Source organism: Durio zibethinus, chromosome 16 (genome assembly GCF_047325235.1).
Source record: "Durio zibethinus cultivar Kanyao isolate XHJ-2024 chromosome 16, ASM4732523v1, whole genome shotgun sequence".
NCBI classification, from domain to species: Eukaryota; Viridiplantae; Streptophyta; class Magnoliopsida; order Malvales; family Malvaceae; genus Durio; species Durio zibethinus.
The window spans coordinates 1,240,471-1,254,569 of NC_143177.1; the positions used below are offsets into that span (position 1 = coordinate 1,240,471).

The window sequence follows — 14,099 nt, forward strand, 5'->3', positions numbered from 1 at the left end:
CTTTTCTTTTTCTTTATAAATATTTATCCAAACATTACCTTAGGTAATTCTTGCAATTATATCTAAAATTTAAATATCAATATTTATAATTTTTTTTTTATGAAATTTCAGAAATTTCAGAATTCACAACTTTTTTATTAAATTTCAAATATTTGTGTGGAGCGTCCAAACCAACCTCTCATCGAAATCATTGTCCAATGCTCATTAGGATATGGTAGAGTATTTTTCATTCTTAGTTTTAATTTTTTTATATTATATTTAATTATTTATTTTTATATTTATATTTATGGATATCTTAAATTTATTTTTATTTTTGTGAATATTTAATAGATATGAATCTGTATCATAATTTTTTTAAAATAAATAAATAAATAAATTTTATTTTTTAATTTTTTTGTACATTTATTTAATTTTTTATAAATATATATTTTTAGATACAAATATATTAATTTTAATTAATTTAAAATAAGTTTTATATCATGAAATAAAAAATTAATTTATTAAATATATATAAATATATATAAAATAAGATACGAGTCGAATGTTATATTATTTTTATTCGTACTCATTTGATAAAAAATTTAAAATTATATTTATTATTATCTTTATCTCTTAAAATTTAATATTCATCTCTATTATCATTAAAATATAAAATCTGAATTCTCCGTCGAATTTAGTAAAATTAACATACCTAATGCTGATGGCCATGGCAATTTTATTTGATTGTCTTGGGTTTTATGATAGCCATGTGGACGATAAAATCGAGTGAAACAACAATTCCAACATCTGATTTCAATAACCTGATTTATAAGTAATTGACCCAAACACTTAGGTTTGTATTAAGTCATGGTCTGTTTTTTTTTTTTTTTTTTTGTCGGGAAAGATCTTCATTTAATAAGGCAAAAAATATCTTAAATATGTAAAAAAAAAAAAAAAAAAATCCTTTTCCTGCCAAACATTTTCCCGTTGGGTTCACTTGTGATTTAATATCTAAATTATACTATTTTTTATTATTTAATATTTATAAAAATTCACTAAATTTATTAAGAATTATATTAAAAATAATATAATTCTAAAGTCCAATTACACATTAATCCTTCCAAATTCAACCTGTAAAAGATAGCAGCATATATATTAGAAATGTTCATATTTATATATTTATATATTTTTCCTGTCAGTATTTAGCAGCAGTCAATGGTTGTAACCATTACCACGGTAACCATAGTAACCCTAGTTGTTCCCTGTTGAATAACAGTTGTAAGAAGCTTACTGGTCAGACGACCTTTGTTCCAGAATATTGTCATGGAAGTGCTGTTCCTGCTTTATCTCAAACAGTACTGTCAAGGATAACCGAACATGTTTCACATATCTTTTCTTTGTAGTTCTTTTAGTTAGGAATGATGTTGATGTAACAGTTTTTTCAGTTGGATCAAAGCAGTTGTTTGATTCCTGTCATAATTTGATGTAACAGAATGGTGTGGCAGAGAAATTCTTGGATAGTTATAGTTTTGATCATACTAGTTTTTGGGGTAAACTTTTACATTGTTCAGGCCAAGTCTCATCGGATTCTTTTGGATACAGATGTCAATACTGATGATTTCTTTGCTCTCTTGTACCTCTTGAAGCTTGAAAGATCAGAATTCGAATTGGAGGTGAACTATTTTACTCTGATTTAATTTTCCTGATCAATTTTTTTTTATATGTAAAAATCCCATGTTTGAAGCTTTTAATCCTTTTAAGAAAAAATCTTTTATGACAGTGAATCTGGTAATTGCAATTCTGATATGCAGGCAATCACTATCAACACAAATTCATGGAGTGATGCTGGGCATGCTGTGAATCATATATATGACTTGCTTTACATGATGGGTCGCAATGACATAGCTGTTGGAATAGGAGGAGAGGGTGGAATCATGGAAGATGGTACCTTGCTACCAAATGTTGGTGGACATCTTCCATTAATTGAACAGGTAAATCTCTTCTCCTTCCAATTATATATTAGACTTAGATTTATGCATTGAGTGAGGAGTTTTTTGTGGCTTTTCTCCTTCCAAAAGTCACATAATTTGGGTTTGGAGTAGACACTTTGGGTTTGGTGTAACCAAATATATTTGTGCGATTATTCATTTAGGCTTGCTCTATTGTTTGTGTGTTTGGATGTTGCGCGTGCTTGTTTGTGCCCAACACCTCTTATATTTTTGATGATATCTTTTTCCTTTTCCAGAGAAAATGTTATGTACAGATTAAAAACTCTCGCTTGGAATCCTTGTTTGTTGTTTCTGCTTATATTTTGCATGTTATTTGTAATTTACTTACCAGGGGATGACAACAGCTGGAGGTTGTAGATATAGGCAAGCAATTCCGGTAGGCCTTGGGGGACGATTAGATATAGACACCAACTTTGGCATTCGAAAAGCATTCCTTCCACGGGTATGAAATTGTAAACAAGGAGAGATTGTTCATTAGCAGCCCAGGGAAGCCTGGAGTTGAAGAAAGAATGAAATTGCAGTTCATTTATTTGTGATTTAAGACTTCCATTTTGGCCCTATCATTTAGATTTAGAGCTTATGGTTTCTCCATGGAATCAGGGCAGCAGGAAATATTCTCCTCTTCAACAGCCTACTGCTCAGCAAGTGATGATTGAAAAAATATCTGCAGGTCCTATTACTGTATTCTTAATTGGAGCTCACACGAATTTTGCCATTTTTCTCATGAATAATCCACATCTCAAGAAAAATGTTGAGCACATATATGTCATGGGTGGTGGAGTGCGGTCCAAAAACACAACAGGTTGCTACCCGCAAAATGCTAGCACGTATTGCGAGCCTAGCCAGTGTGATTACCCTGGTAATCTGTTCACAGACTACAACAGTAATCCTTATGCTGAGTTTAATATCTTTGGAGATCCTTTTGCAGCATATCAGGTAACCGAAGAAATTGATTTGTTAATAGAATCCGTGTTGACTGACTGCATTTGGTTAGAGTCCTAAGATTAACAAATGTTTGCTAATATTGTAGGTTTTTCATTCTGGTATTCCAGTCACCCTTGTTCCTTTGGATGCAACAAACACCATCCCGATAACTGAAGAGTTTTTCAAGGCTTTTGAGGAGAGCCAGGGAACTTATGAGGCGGAATATTGTTTCCGGGCCTTGAAAATGGCTCGTGATACTTGGTTTGATGACCAATTCTACACGGTACCCCTTCTGCAAAATGCTTATGCAGCATTCTCTTAATCCATGCCGAAAGAAGTTTCTAAAGGATACTGATAAGTGATATCATGTTTCCATTAGTTACCAACTTTGTAATGCATATGTAACACAATGTTTTCCTTTATTGTTGCTACCATCTGCAGAGCTACTTCATGTGGGACTCCTTCACATCCGGTATAGCAGTCTCAATCATGCGTAATTCAAACAAGAATAAAGGGGAGAATGAATTTGCTGAAATGGAATACATTAATATAACTGTAGTTACTTCAAACAAGCCTTATGGGATATCTGATGGTTCCAATCCATTATTTGATGGCCTTAAAGTTCCAAAGTTTGAATTGAAGAAAGATGGAGTGCATAGTGGTCATGTCCAGACAGGACTTCGAGATCCATTTTGCTTTGTAGAGAATGAAAAAGGGAAATGCAAGGTAAACTGTTTCTGTCATTTGTGGCATAATGGAAAACATTTTAGTAAATGAAACAAAATATTTCTACTGCACCAGCATAGAATCCAAACTCTTTTCTTTTCAATTCTGGTATCAGATTATGCCGAATGGTAGATAGTTTTTAGGTGATAAGTAACTCCTTTAGTACATATTTACCTTTACAACTATCTAATAGTTACTGACTATATGGGGGATTTGTTGCATTATAATCAAATAGGATGGCTACACAGAGGAGGTAACTGGTCCAGACGCAGTTCGTGCTCTTGTTGCTACAAAGGCAAAAGCTAATCAGGATGTTGGCAGCAAACTTGATCGAGAATTTTACATAAGTTTTTTGGATGTAAGTTCTTAACATTTTTCCTTGAGAGGTTGAAGTTTTGTTATTTTACTATGGTTTGTCTGATATTTACTGATGATATGTCAGAGGTTCTTTTATACTGTTCTTTTGTTGAAATTTCTAATTAGAAGATGCTGATAGTCGAAAGTGATGCTATTCTCATATTTTCTTTTGCAATGATCTGTGTACTAATGAATGTCATATGCATTGCTGGATGGCAGGTTCTAAATCGACCTGAACATTCCGGGAGGTTCAATCTTATGACAGAATTTCCTTATTACAGAGAAGTTCTTTACAAACCAGATTTTAAACACAAAAAGTTGGGAAAACCTGTTGTTTTTGATATGGATATGAGCGCTGGAGATTTTCTGGCTCTATTTTATCTCCTCAAAGTGCCTGTGGAAGTTCTCAACCTCAAGGTAAATGGTTTCAGTTTGATCAGTTTCACTGGCTATGAATCATATCCACATTAAAAGCTTAACTGAGATGTAAGCCTGGTTACCATCTGAATGACATAAAAAATGCATGCATGAGCTCTGAAAAGAATGGACATAAATGGCTTAATCAGCTGGGCACACATTTATCAGAACTGCTCTTATTAAATGATTGCATTAAGCGATTGGTATATAGAAGAAAATAGGTTTGACCTCGATGAAAATGGAAAGAACTTGGTTTGGCAATTACATGATGAAGCAGCAGGTTTGATGTCCATGGTCTTTCTCCTTATCCAGGCAATATTAGTAAGTCCAACCGGTTGGGCTAGTGCTGCAACACTAGATATCATCTATGATTTACTGCACATGATGGGCCGTGATGACATTCCAGTTGGTCTAGGAGATGTATTTGCAATGAACCAGTCTGACAAAGTTTTCTCTTATGTTGGAGACTGCAAGTATGCTAAGGCTATCCCTCATGGAAGTGGGGGATTCCTGGATTCTGATACTCTTTATGGGCTAGCTCGGGACTTGCCACGAAGTCCTAGAAGGTGTTCTCTTATATCCTTCTTGTTCATTCTCACTCTATTTCCTGTCTGAAGAGCTTAGAACTGAAATATTTTGACTTTCACTGCAGGTATACAGCAGAAAACTCAGTAGAATTTGGAGCTCCTCGAGATACTGATCACCCTGAACTAAGACAACCTCTGGCACTGGAAATTTGGACTTCAATATTGAAAACTTTGGATCCTGGATCTAAAATTACCGTATTGACCAATGGACCTTTGACTAGTTTAGCAAAGATTATAACTGCAACAAAAACAGCTTCACTAATTCAGGTACTTGGATTTGTCTTTCCTTTTGTTCTGCTATGTGAAACACATGGAAGGAGTTATGAATGACAATGTATCACAAACTGGAAGTTAATGAAAGTTTTCTGGGAATCAACTCTTCTGTCGATAGTTATTGACCAATATTCTCTGTGGGATACTCTCAGAATCCTGAAGCTGATGGCTTTGATATGTACAAGTATTTCATAAGATTATGTTTGACGTAATGAAATCAACTATTTATTTTCAATCTAATTGCAGAATGTGTATATTGTTGGAGGACATATCAGCCGAAGTAGCCTTGATAAAGGAAATGTCTTCACCATTCCTTCCAACAAGTATGCTGAATTCAATATGTTTCTCGACCCGTTTGCTGCAAAGACAGTCTTCGAATCTGGACTAAACATCACACTCATTCCACTCAGCACTCAGCGCAAAGTCAGTCTGTTTGCAGAGACCCTTGAGAGGCTGGAGCTGACAAGGACTCCTGAAGCTCAGTTTGTCAAGCGTCTGTTGTTCAGGCTAGACACTTTGCAGCAAACTCATCACAGATATCGCCATATGGTAAAGTTTCTGATCTATGAATAAACTGCCACAGATTAAAGAGCTTAATCCTAACCTTCTTGCTGTTGACTAAAATGAACTTTCTCCATTGGGGAACCCTGCAGTTTATCCTTGTTTCCCTTCTTACTTTCTTCTGCTTTGGCTACAACTGAATATCTTTCATTTCAGGATACATTCTTGGGTGAAATCCTTGGTGCAATATTCTTAGGTGGAGATCATTCCAATTTGAAACCCAACATTCAAGAAATGCCCATCAAAGTCATTGCTGAAGGTGTTGCATCCAGGGATGGACAGATTTGGATTGATAAAAAGCGAGGCAAATTAGTAAGAATATTGAAAAACATTGACCATATGGCCTATTATGATCTATTTGCCAACAGATTGGGTGATGAAAAGCAGTCTGCTGTATTAGGAAGCTATGATGAACAGAGAATAATGTGGAATACTCCACCTAATCAAACTTCAGAGTTCCGATTAAGGGTCGGATTTTGTTTCCTAGACAACAGAAATTCAAGTTTAGTTTCATGATAGTACAGTAGCTTTATTTGTATTGCTCATTCTTCATAGTAGAATCTCCTGAAGGACCATGTTTCAAATAGAATAAATAATTGTGTTTTATATTCGGATTAATGAAGAAAACAGGAAAACTCATACCAGTGATCCAATTGTCTGCAAGACTTTGTAGTTCTTATACCAGTGATGGTAACTGTTTTCTGGATGATGCAGATACTAAATCAAGAACATCCTTAACGAGTGATTGATTTGGTGTATCAGTTGCTTGTGGTACGAGGGATCCGGAATCGGTCTCAGACAGAAGTAGAAGTGTAGCCATAACTTCAGTTTCTGAATCATCATCATCACTTGTATCCAAAGTTATATAAGCGGCTGAGTTATTCCGAGTCTTAAAATAACTTTAAATATCTTTGAACTATAGTCATCATTCATTGTGCAATCTTTAAAACATTGACCAATAGGCATAGTGATTAATTAACCAACAAAATTTAGAGTCTCAAAGATACTCCTTTCAGGGACCAGATCAATTGATTCTTTCTCTTTTTGCCATTTTTTTTTCATTTTTTAACAAAGTAGTGGAAAAAAGGAAAGAAGAGTCCACTAATTTCCAAGTTTCTGTCCATCAGTTTGGCAGCAGAAAAAGAGACACCCCCAACAGAATCATATCTTCATAAATGGATTTATATTCCTACAATGGGGAAAGAGAAAGAAGGGTAGAAGAAAAAAAGGAATTTGGCTGTCATTTATATAATCAGATTGAACCAAACAGTTCTTTTGTTGCCTGTTTATATCTTTGAAAGTCTGGATGCCAACCAAGAATGTTGATGGATCCTAGACTACTACAGACAATAGTTTTTGGAATTTAATGTGGCATGTGGCATGAAACTACATGCTTTTTGTTTTATTTTAAAAATTGAAATTGTCGGGATTTGAATTTTATATTCACCAGAATTAAGAGTTTAATATTTTATTAACGAATTAATAATTGAGGAAACGACATGCTTTGCTGACGCTGATGGTATCTGTTTCCAACAATGGCAACAGGGCTCTCGTATAGCAGGAAGATTAGCTCGCTGCTGTCCCGCATAACATCAGACTTAGGAGTAAATTGCGTAAAGTAAAACAATGATGATGGCCAACACCCTACTTTGGGGATTATATGCCAGCAATTCAGTATTCATCTGTATTAACAGTCATGTAATTATCCCGACATGCGCCACGTGCGCGAACTCCCGTGTGCATGTGTGTATGCATGCCTTCTATTACCATACGATGGATCTAGTTTTAGCTCCTCTTCTGACTCTTTGATCCATTTTCAAGCAGCATCATATAACAGTCTTTCTCCCACGAATGCCTGATAATTTATGTATATGTATAGTGTTTATGTCGTGTCCAATATGTGTAAAATATAAAAAAAATTTTATCAAATTTATATCGACATAATAAATATAAAAAACATAGGTTTTGTTTTTAATATATTCATAATTTTTGTTAAAATTTTAAATTATATCGCTATCATATATTCTTTTAATATTTTTTTATTGTGTCATCGTATACATGAGATGCATAGTTTTATTATCAGTTTTCCTACATCACTTGCATAAAATATTGTAGAACCACCCCAAGTGCTTCACAAACTGAGCAAGAGTCAAATTATTTTAGGAAAAAGTAGTAGTGAAAGAGAAATATCAACAGAAAGATTCTTTTGAGGTTAGGGAGTGAAACTAGTATGAAATCTCTTCTTCCATGGAAGTCATTCAACCACAAGCTAAAACACCCCAAAATTTTGCTTTCTCTTCATGTTGATGATCTTCAAAAACCCATTTCCATCACAGGAATTGACCCACCAGCTCCCACAATCTGTTGCTCTAGCTGAAGTAAACAATAATCTGTTGCTCTAGCTGAAGTAAACAATAATGTCTCGAAAAATGAGTAAAAAAACAAGGGAAAAAACAATAACTGAAGTCATGGATGAATCAATGTACTAACCCTGAACAGAGTTTCAAGCTTGTTCTTCACTTGTTGAAGACATCTCAGGCACCTGAAAATTTTTCAAGGTTCATAAAATTTTGAGTAAAAATAAAGAGGAACAGTAAAGGAGAGTAAAGCAACTCACCCTTCAATGTTCTGCTCCTCACAGAAGCTGCGGAAAGCAATGCAAGCATTTTTAACTCTTTGTGCCCCAATGCTGTTTAAACACAAACAAGAACCAATGGCTCTCATGAAACAACAATGAGCAAAAACAGGAACAAATCTAAGAATCTTGGTTCTTTTTCTTGTTTTAACCTTATTTTCACTACCACTTGAACAGTCAGATGTAGCAAGTCAGGCCTTTTCATTTGAAAAAGCCACTTTTTTGTACTGTAACTATGGGGTCACAAGGCGGATCAGAAATGTGAAGGCCTGTACCTTAAAACTAAAGAAAGGAAATTTACGAGTACCTGGAGCTGCTACCCTTCAATTGATGCACATGGAATCAACTTTTTTGAAGTCTACGTTTGGTTGATCTCTGTATAAAAAAAGTTGAGAAAACAAGAGAAATCAAAGGCTTATCTTATAAAGGAAAAAGCTGAAAAAAAAAAAGGTGCTGCTATGGCTAGAAGAAAGCTGACTCAAAGTGAGTTCTTACAAAGCTATGGTGAGATCATTGTGAAGTTCTCAGAATCATCAAAGAAGAGAGACACTAATTCAACAACAAAATCTCGGTTGCTCTCATCTTGAAGCTGCTGTAGCTGTAAAAACTGACCATCCAAGAACCCTTCTCACACCATTCAACACCAACAAAAACAACCACCAAAAAATGTATCAAAACAAGCTTAAGCAAAGATAAAAACAACACAAAACAAACAAATCAAACATACCAAAACGAGGAAAATGAACCCAAAAATGAGATTTTTGTTAACAAACTTGTACATTTTTAGTTCTTTTTTTTTTCCTTTTTTTTGGGTTTACCTCCATAAACAAGGATTTTGTGTGGTCCACCAATCTTCTCTGCATCTGACCCACCTCCATTCTCCTTGCTTTTGTTTTTTTCCCCTCTCTCTGTCTCTCTGCAAACAAGCACAAAACCAAATTCCCACTAATACAAGCAATATGACCCAACAAAGCTGAAAGCTTGTGGCTTAAATTTTAGGTCTTTGGATTGGAAAATGTAATGGAATTATAGCACAATAAAAAAAAAAAAAAGGGGTACAAATGCTTTTACAAACCTTTGAAAGGGATTTGAAGAAATTAATGTGTTAAGAACAAATTTCTAAAATAATTCCCTTGACAAGAAGTGTATAATGCATAGTCCCTGTGTCTCCTTAAACTTAGCAATTAAAACTCATACTAATTAACTTGTAAAAATTAAATAATAACAAAGTGATTAATAGTATTTGAATAATTTCACAATTAAAATTTTGACTATGGCAATGGAAAATTTCCAAGATAAAGAATTTGGGTGTCTCTGAAGATTTAGATTAATTATAAATAGATTACGAGTTCTTCCAAATCATAAATCTTCATTAAGAAAAAAATTTACTATATCTTTTAATGTAATTCAAGATGAAAATATTGACAATAATAATGTCTGCAATCTAACAATTTTAATTTCAAATATCATATTGTTACACGATTTAATTATATAATATAATATTAAATAATTTTAAAATTTAGATATCACGTTAAAAATAAATTTTAAAATTCATGTCCAAAACAGGTCTGCATCAAGCTCTCAAGCTTAACCGACTGCATAACCCATGGACATATCTATTTTCCTTCCATACATATATAGAGTTTTCTTTATTATATATGCATATCTTTTGATGAATAAAAGATAATTATGATTATGTTGTTAAAGCTCCGATGAGCATGGAAATTGTTCCTTAGCTAACTTGATAGCAACATCACAATTGAAAAAGAGAGAGAGAGAGAGAATCAAATAAAATGGTGCAGCAGAGGATTATGGAGCTATCAGAGCCTCCAAATATGGAGCTACCAGGGAACGGGTCCTGTCATTACAAGCTGGAAATTGCTTGGTTGGCTGCTATGTTGCCCTGCTTCATATTCATACTTTAAGACTAATCGGTATAGTGTTGTTTATTTCTCTCTATACCATTAAAAAATAAAAAAAAAATAAAAAAAGAAAACACTTTTTTAAGGTAACATTATTCAAATATAATTTGTTTTTAATACAATGAAAATATATATTTTTTAATTTCACAAACGACGTAACATGAAATAGTCTCCTATTTTCTTTAAGTTCAAAATGGCAATAAAAAAAGTCAATTGTGACCAATTAGTCGATGCCATGTGCCAGAATCTAAATTATTGTTATAATTTTTTTTTTCTATTGTTCTTTTCCCCTCTTCCAAACTCTTCTGATCCCTCAATTTTTGGGTTCATAGGTGAAATTAGAACTTAATAGAAGGATGTAACAAGCTAGAAGAAGCCACAACTTCACATAATTTATAAGAAGAAGAATCAGAATTCAAAGTCACCTAAAGATATAAAAAGAAGTTTAAACATCATTAGACTGTCCTAAAAGAATCTCCATCTGTCGGTTCAGATCATTCAAATACTTTGTTGAGTTGTATTCTTCTGCATCATGGATCTCCTCTGAGTAAGTCCTCTGAAGCACAGCCTTTTCGTGTTGTTTCAGCGACTCCAGGCAGCTAAGATCACCCTTCAGAATGTTTACAACCTACAGTACAATGCAATGTTTGAATCAATCAAGGTTGAGCATTTTCTTTGGATTGTTCGTTATAGTCATCAAAAGCTGCACTTTTACTTGGACTAGAAGTAACTTATAATGCTTGCTAGGGAAGAAATTTTTTTTTCGTTTGAAGTTATGCAAAGAAAGGACATGCCTGGCTCATTTGGGGTCGATTCACTGCAGACTGATGTATACAAATGGATGCTGTCCCAGTAACACGGTTCAACTGATCCAAGTCATAGGCATCACCTAGAGTTGGATCAGCAAGTTCTTTGAACTTATTTTCTTTGATCAAAGGTTTTGCCTGCAAGAATTTGTGTAAAGAAATTGAATCATTGGAATACTCAGAATAGTGGACATTGTAGTATAAATTCAAGGAACCTACCCACATAACAAGGCTTTGCTGTGAACTATCTACAGCTTGCCTCCCGGTGATGAGCTCCAACAGCAGTACCCCGAAAGCATAGACGTCTGTTTTTTCATCTACTACGCCATGCATGAAGAACTCAGGAGGAAGGTAACTGCCATGACAAGAACCCTTTGTAATTTTTATGATAAGAAAAAAAAAATTTAACGGTTTAGAAACCAAGTGGGAGTTAAAATTACACACCCAAATGTGCCTTCCACTTTAGAGACGGTATGATGAGTCCATTGATCAGGTAACCACTTTGCAAGACCAAAATCAGATATCTGAATTACATTGGAAACTCAACCTTAAGCAAAGTACTTGTTTGGAAAAATATACTACTATATATGCATAACTGCTGTTTCGTTTGACTGCAGTTATGACAAAACTGTTCATGTTCAAGATGTACCTGAGCTTCGAAGTCCTCAGTAAGCAATATGTTTGAAGCTTTGATATCTTTATGGATAATTCTCCTCTGGCAACGTTCATGAAGATAGCTAAGCCCTTCGGCAGCCCCTACAGCGATCTTGAATCTGATGCACCATTGCAGTTTCTCCTTTGGGCCTGTATAGGCACAGCAACAAGTTGAACAGCTAAATTTTTTCTATTAAGATCTAACTTAAGAGGCTTCTGAAAACAAACCATAAAGTAATGAGGCCAGGCTTCCGTGGGGAGACAATTGAAGAACAAGGTGCAACCCTCCTTCAACCCCATATCCAATCAATTTAGCAATATTGGGATGGTCAACATGAACTATAATTCCAAGCTCAGACAAGAAATCCATTGTCATCTCTTCCGTTGAACCCCTGGTTAGCCGCTTAATTGCGACAAGCTTTCCACTTTTCAATTGCCCTTTGTAAACTTCTGCATACCCTCCTTCTCCTATCAAATTTTCTTCTCAAAAACAAAGATGAGAATAAATGTTTGTCAGCCTACCAGGGCAATTAGATAATGACAAAGGAACATGTTTCTTTTCCAAGTGTAATTTTAACCTTAAAAATGAATTGAAATTACTAAAAAAAGTGATCAAGTGGGAGGAAATATACCATGACTGAAGTTATCGGTTGCTTCCTGAAGCTCTGAGAGCGAGAAGTTCTTCCAGGTAGATTTAAAACAGCATAGTTCAGCATCAAGAGCAGAACATAGTTGTGGAACCATCTCATCTCTAATTCTTTTGCTCTTTCTTCTAGTGAGCTTAGGTTTTAGAGGAGGTAAAGTTTGAGGGGTGATTCCAGGTCCTTTTTTCAGTAAGCGAAAGAAGCCACGCCATTGAACAATAGTAGCTAAATTTAGTTGGTTTTCAGAGTCTGATGAAGTGCTGGCCTTACAAGAAGTTGACTCAGATTCTGCAGATTCCATTGTCCCTATACCTCTTGATTCCATAGATTCTACACTTGGTTCTATAGATTCTACGGTACCTTTTGAGCAGTCCTCAAGAGCATCTGTTGGAGATGGCTGATCTATTTTCTCTACTTCGGTGTCTAATGATGATGCCAGTTCTAACATGATATAGAATTCTAACATTAGCAAAATCGTTGAAGTCTCTTATCATGTACACTCTAGAGAACACAGAAATGGATGATTAATTACCAAGAGATGCAATGTTCGAGTCAGAGAAACCAGCTCGATATCTTCTCCTTATATGACGAAAAGGCTCCCATTTCCTCTTTTCAGTGGCAGTTTTATTGGAACTTTTGCTGTCAGTGGATGGTTCACCACTACGAGAGGGAAAAAAAACGAACAGGTGACATGAACAACATATAATAAGCAAAAAACCAGCATGAAAAAAAGATGGCAAGAAACCAGGAAAAAAGCCAGCACGGTAATGTGTATAAACAATGACATGATGATGAACAGATCAGATATTGTCAAAAGAGAAAAAAAGAAGAACAGAACCTGCCACAAAGGAAGGTAATGAAGCTGAATGAAAAGACAATCTTAAACATTCTAATGCAAAATAGATGATAATAAAGAACAATGCCTGAAAAGAAAAAAAAAAAAAAAAAAGAAGGAAAAGCAACAAGCCTGAAACCATCAAAGCAGCCATTTATTTTATGAAATGAAACCAGAGAAACTCAATGCAGCCAAAGATCAAAGCAAAAATACATGAAACTTCTAATTCAAAACATAAAAGGCCCCAAGCCTGAAAGCCGAAAGCGTATAAATTCTAGCTTGTGATAATACTTGAAGATTAAGAAAAAAACAAAACTGAATGCTGCAAAACACAAACAAATCATAAAGAAACCAGACTCAGAAGCTAAAAGCCCGAAAAGGATGCATGCAAAGTACCATGATTGAGCAGCAGGTTCTTGGGCATCCCCCATGGCTTTTCAGAGCTGACCAAACCAGGGAGATTGAGAAGCAAAGAAATGACAAAGAAGGAGAGAGACAGGGAGAGAATGACAATGATGAGAAAGGTGAAAAACAAGGTAGAGGGTTGGCATTATTCTCTGAGCTTTTCTCTAATATCCATATTGTTTTTTTTACAGATCACCTGATTTTTGTGCCTAAAAGTAGGCTTTCTGTCATTTCTTCCTTCTTAATCCATTCCTTTTTTTGGTAGAATATTTTGATCCTATATTTAGCATATGTCAAGAAATGTTGAAGGCTTGTAAAAAGCACTTTGGAGAATTCTCTTACCACAACAGCGGCTGTTACAGCAA

At 34.7% G+C, this 14,099-nt stretch overlaps 2 protein-coding genes and 1 pseudogene across 4 annotated transcripts; 1 reads left to right on the top strand and 2 right to left on the bottom strand.

Annotated features, from left to right (window-relative positions):
• The first annotated feature begins 1,281 nt into the window (after positions 1–1,281).
• On the top strand, positions 1,282–6,481 carry LOC111292450 (nucleoside hydrolase 3-like). 2 transcript variants are annotated; one of them, XM_089745121.1, is made up of 13 exons: positions 1,282–1,339; positions 1,472–1,652; positions 1,791–1,970; positions 2,320–2,430; positions 2,589–2,924; positions 3,019–3,195; positions 3,354–3,638; positions 3,874–3,996; positions 4,215–4,412; positions 4,725–4,978; positions 5,065–5,266; positions 5,519–5,821; positions 5,990–6,481. In XM_089745121.1, the coding sequence occupies exons 2-13, from the start codon at positions 1,473–1,475 to the stop codon at positions 6,347–6,349; spliced, it is 2,709 nt and encodes a 902-aa protein (XP_089601247.1). In that variant the 5' UTR covers positions 1,282–1,339; position 1,472; the 3' UTR covers positions 6,350–6,481. The 2 variants fall into 2 exon arrangements, with proteins under 2 accessions (XP_089601247.1, XP_022740618.2); XM_022884883.2 differs by lacking the exons at positions 1,282–1,339; positions 1,472–1,652; positions 1,791–1,970 and having other exon boundaries at positions 2,326–2,430; positions 2,594–2,924.
• A 1,416-nt stretch (positions 6,482–7,897) lies between these two features.
• LOC111292434 (histidine-containing phosphotransfer protein 1-like) lies at positions 7,898–9,456 on the bottom strand (annotated as a pseudogene). Its single transcript, XR_016328471.1, has 6 exons — positions 9,290–9,456; positions 8,964–9,096; positions 8,776–8,843; positions 8,451–8,522; positions 8,324–8,375; positions 7,898–8,235 (listed from the first exon to the last, which is right to left on the bottom strand). The product of XR_016328471.1 is annotated as a histidine-containing phosphotransfer protein 1-like (transcript).
• A 1,308-nt stretch (positions 9,457–10,764) lies between these two features.
• Positions 10,765–14,079, bottom strand: LOC111292442 (receptor-like cytosolic serine/threonine-protein kinase RBK2). The gene is made up of 9 exons (XM_089745122.1): positions 13,726–14,079; positions 13,027–13,154; positions 12,483–12,935; positions 12,079–12,330; positions 11,846–12,000; positions 11,641–11,720; positions 11,416–11,551; positions 11,185–11,334; positions 10,765–11,018 (listed from the first exon to the last, which is right to left on the bottom strand). Exons 1-9 carry the CDS (start codon positions 13,758–13,760, stop codon positions 10,836–10,838), a joined length of 1,572 nt encoding a protein of 523 aa, XP_089601248.1. The 5' UTR covers positions 13,761–14,079; the 3' UTR covers positions 10,765–10,835.
• Between the last annotated feature and the right edge of the window lie 20 nt (positions 14,080–14,099).

Coding starts and splice junctions, on each gene's coding strand:
- LOC111292450 (XM_089745121.1), top strand. CDS start 1,473: ATGGTGTGGCAGAGAAATTCTTGGATAGTTATAGTTTTGATCATACTA. Junction 3,639..3,873: donor ATGAAAAAGGGAAATGCAAG/GTAAACTGTTTC, acceptor ATAATCAAATAG/GATGGCTACACAGAGGAGGT. Junction 5,822..5,989: donor ATCACAGATATCGCCATATG/GTAAAGTTTCTG, acceptor CTTTCATTTCAG/GATACATTCTTGGGTGAAAT.
- LOC111292442 (XM_089745122.1), bottom strand. CDS start 13,760: ATGGGGGATGCCCAAGAACCTGCTGCTCAATCATG. Junction 11,721..11,845: donor CTGAGGACTTCGAAGCTCAG/GTACATCTTGAA, acceptor AATGTAATTCAG/ATATCTGATTTTGGTCTTGC. Junction 11,019..11,184: donor ATCGACCCCAAATGAGCCAG/GCATGTCCTTTC, acceptor ATTGTACTGTAG/GTTGTAAACATTCTGAAGGG.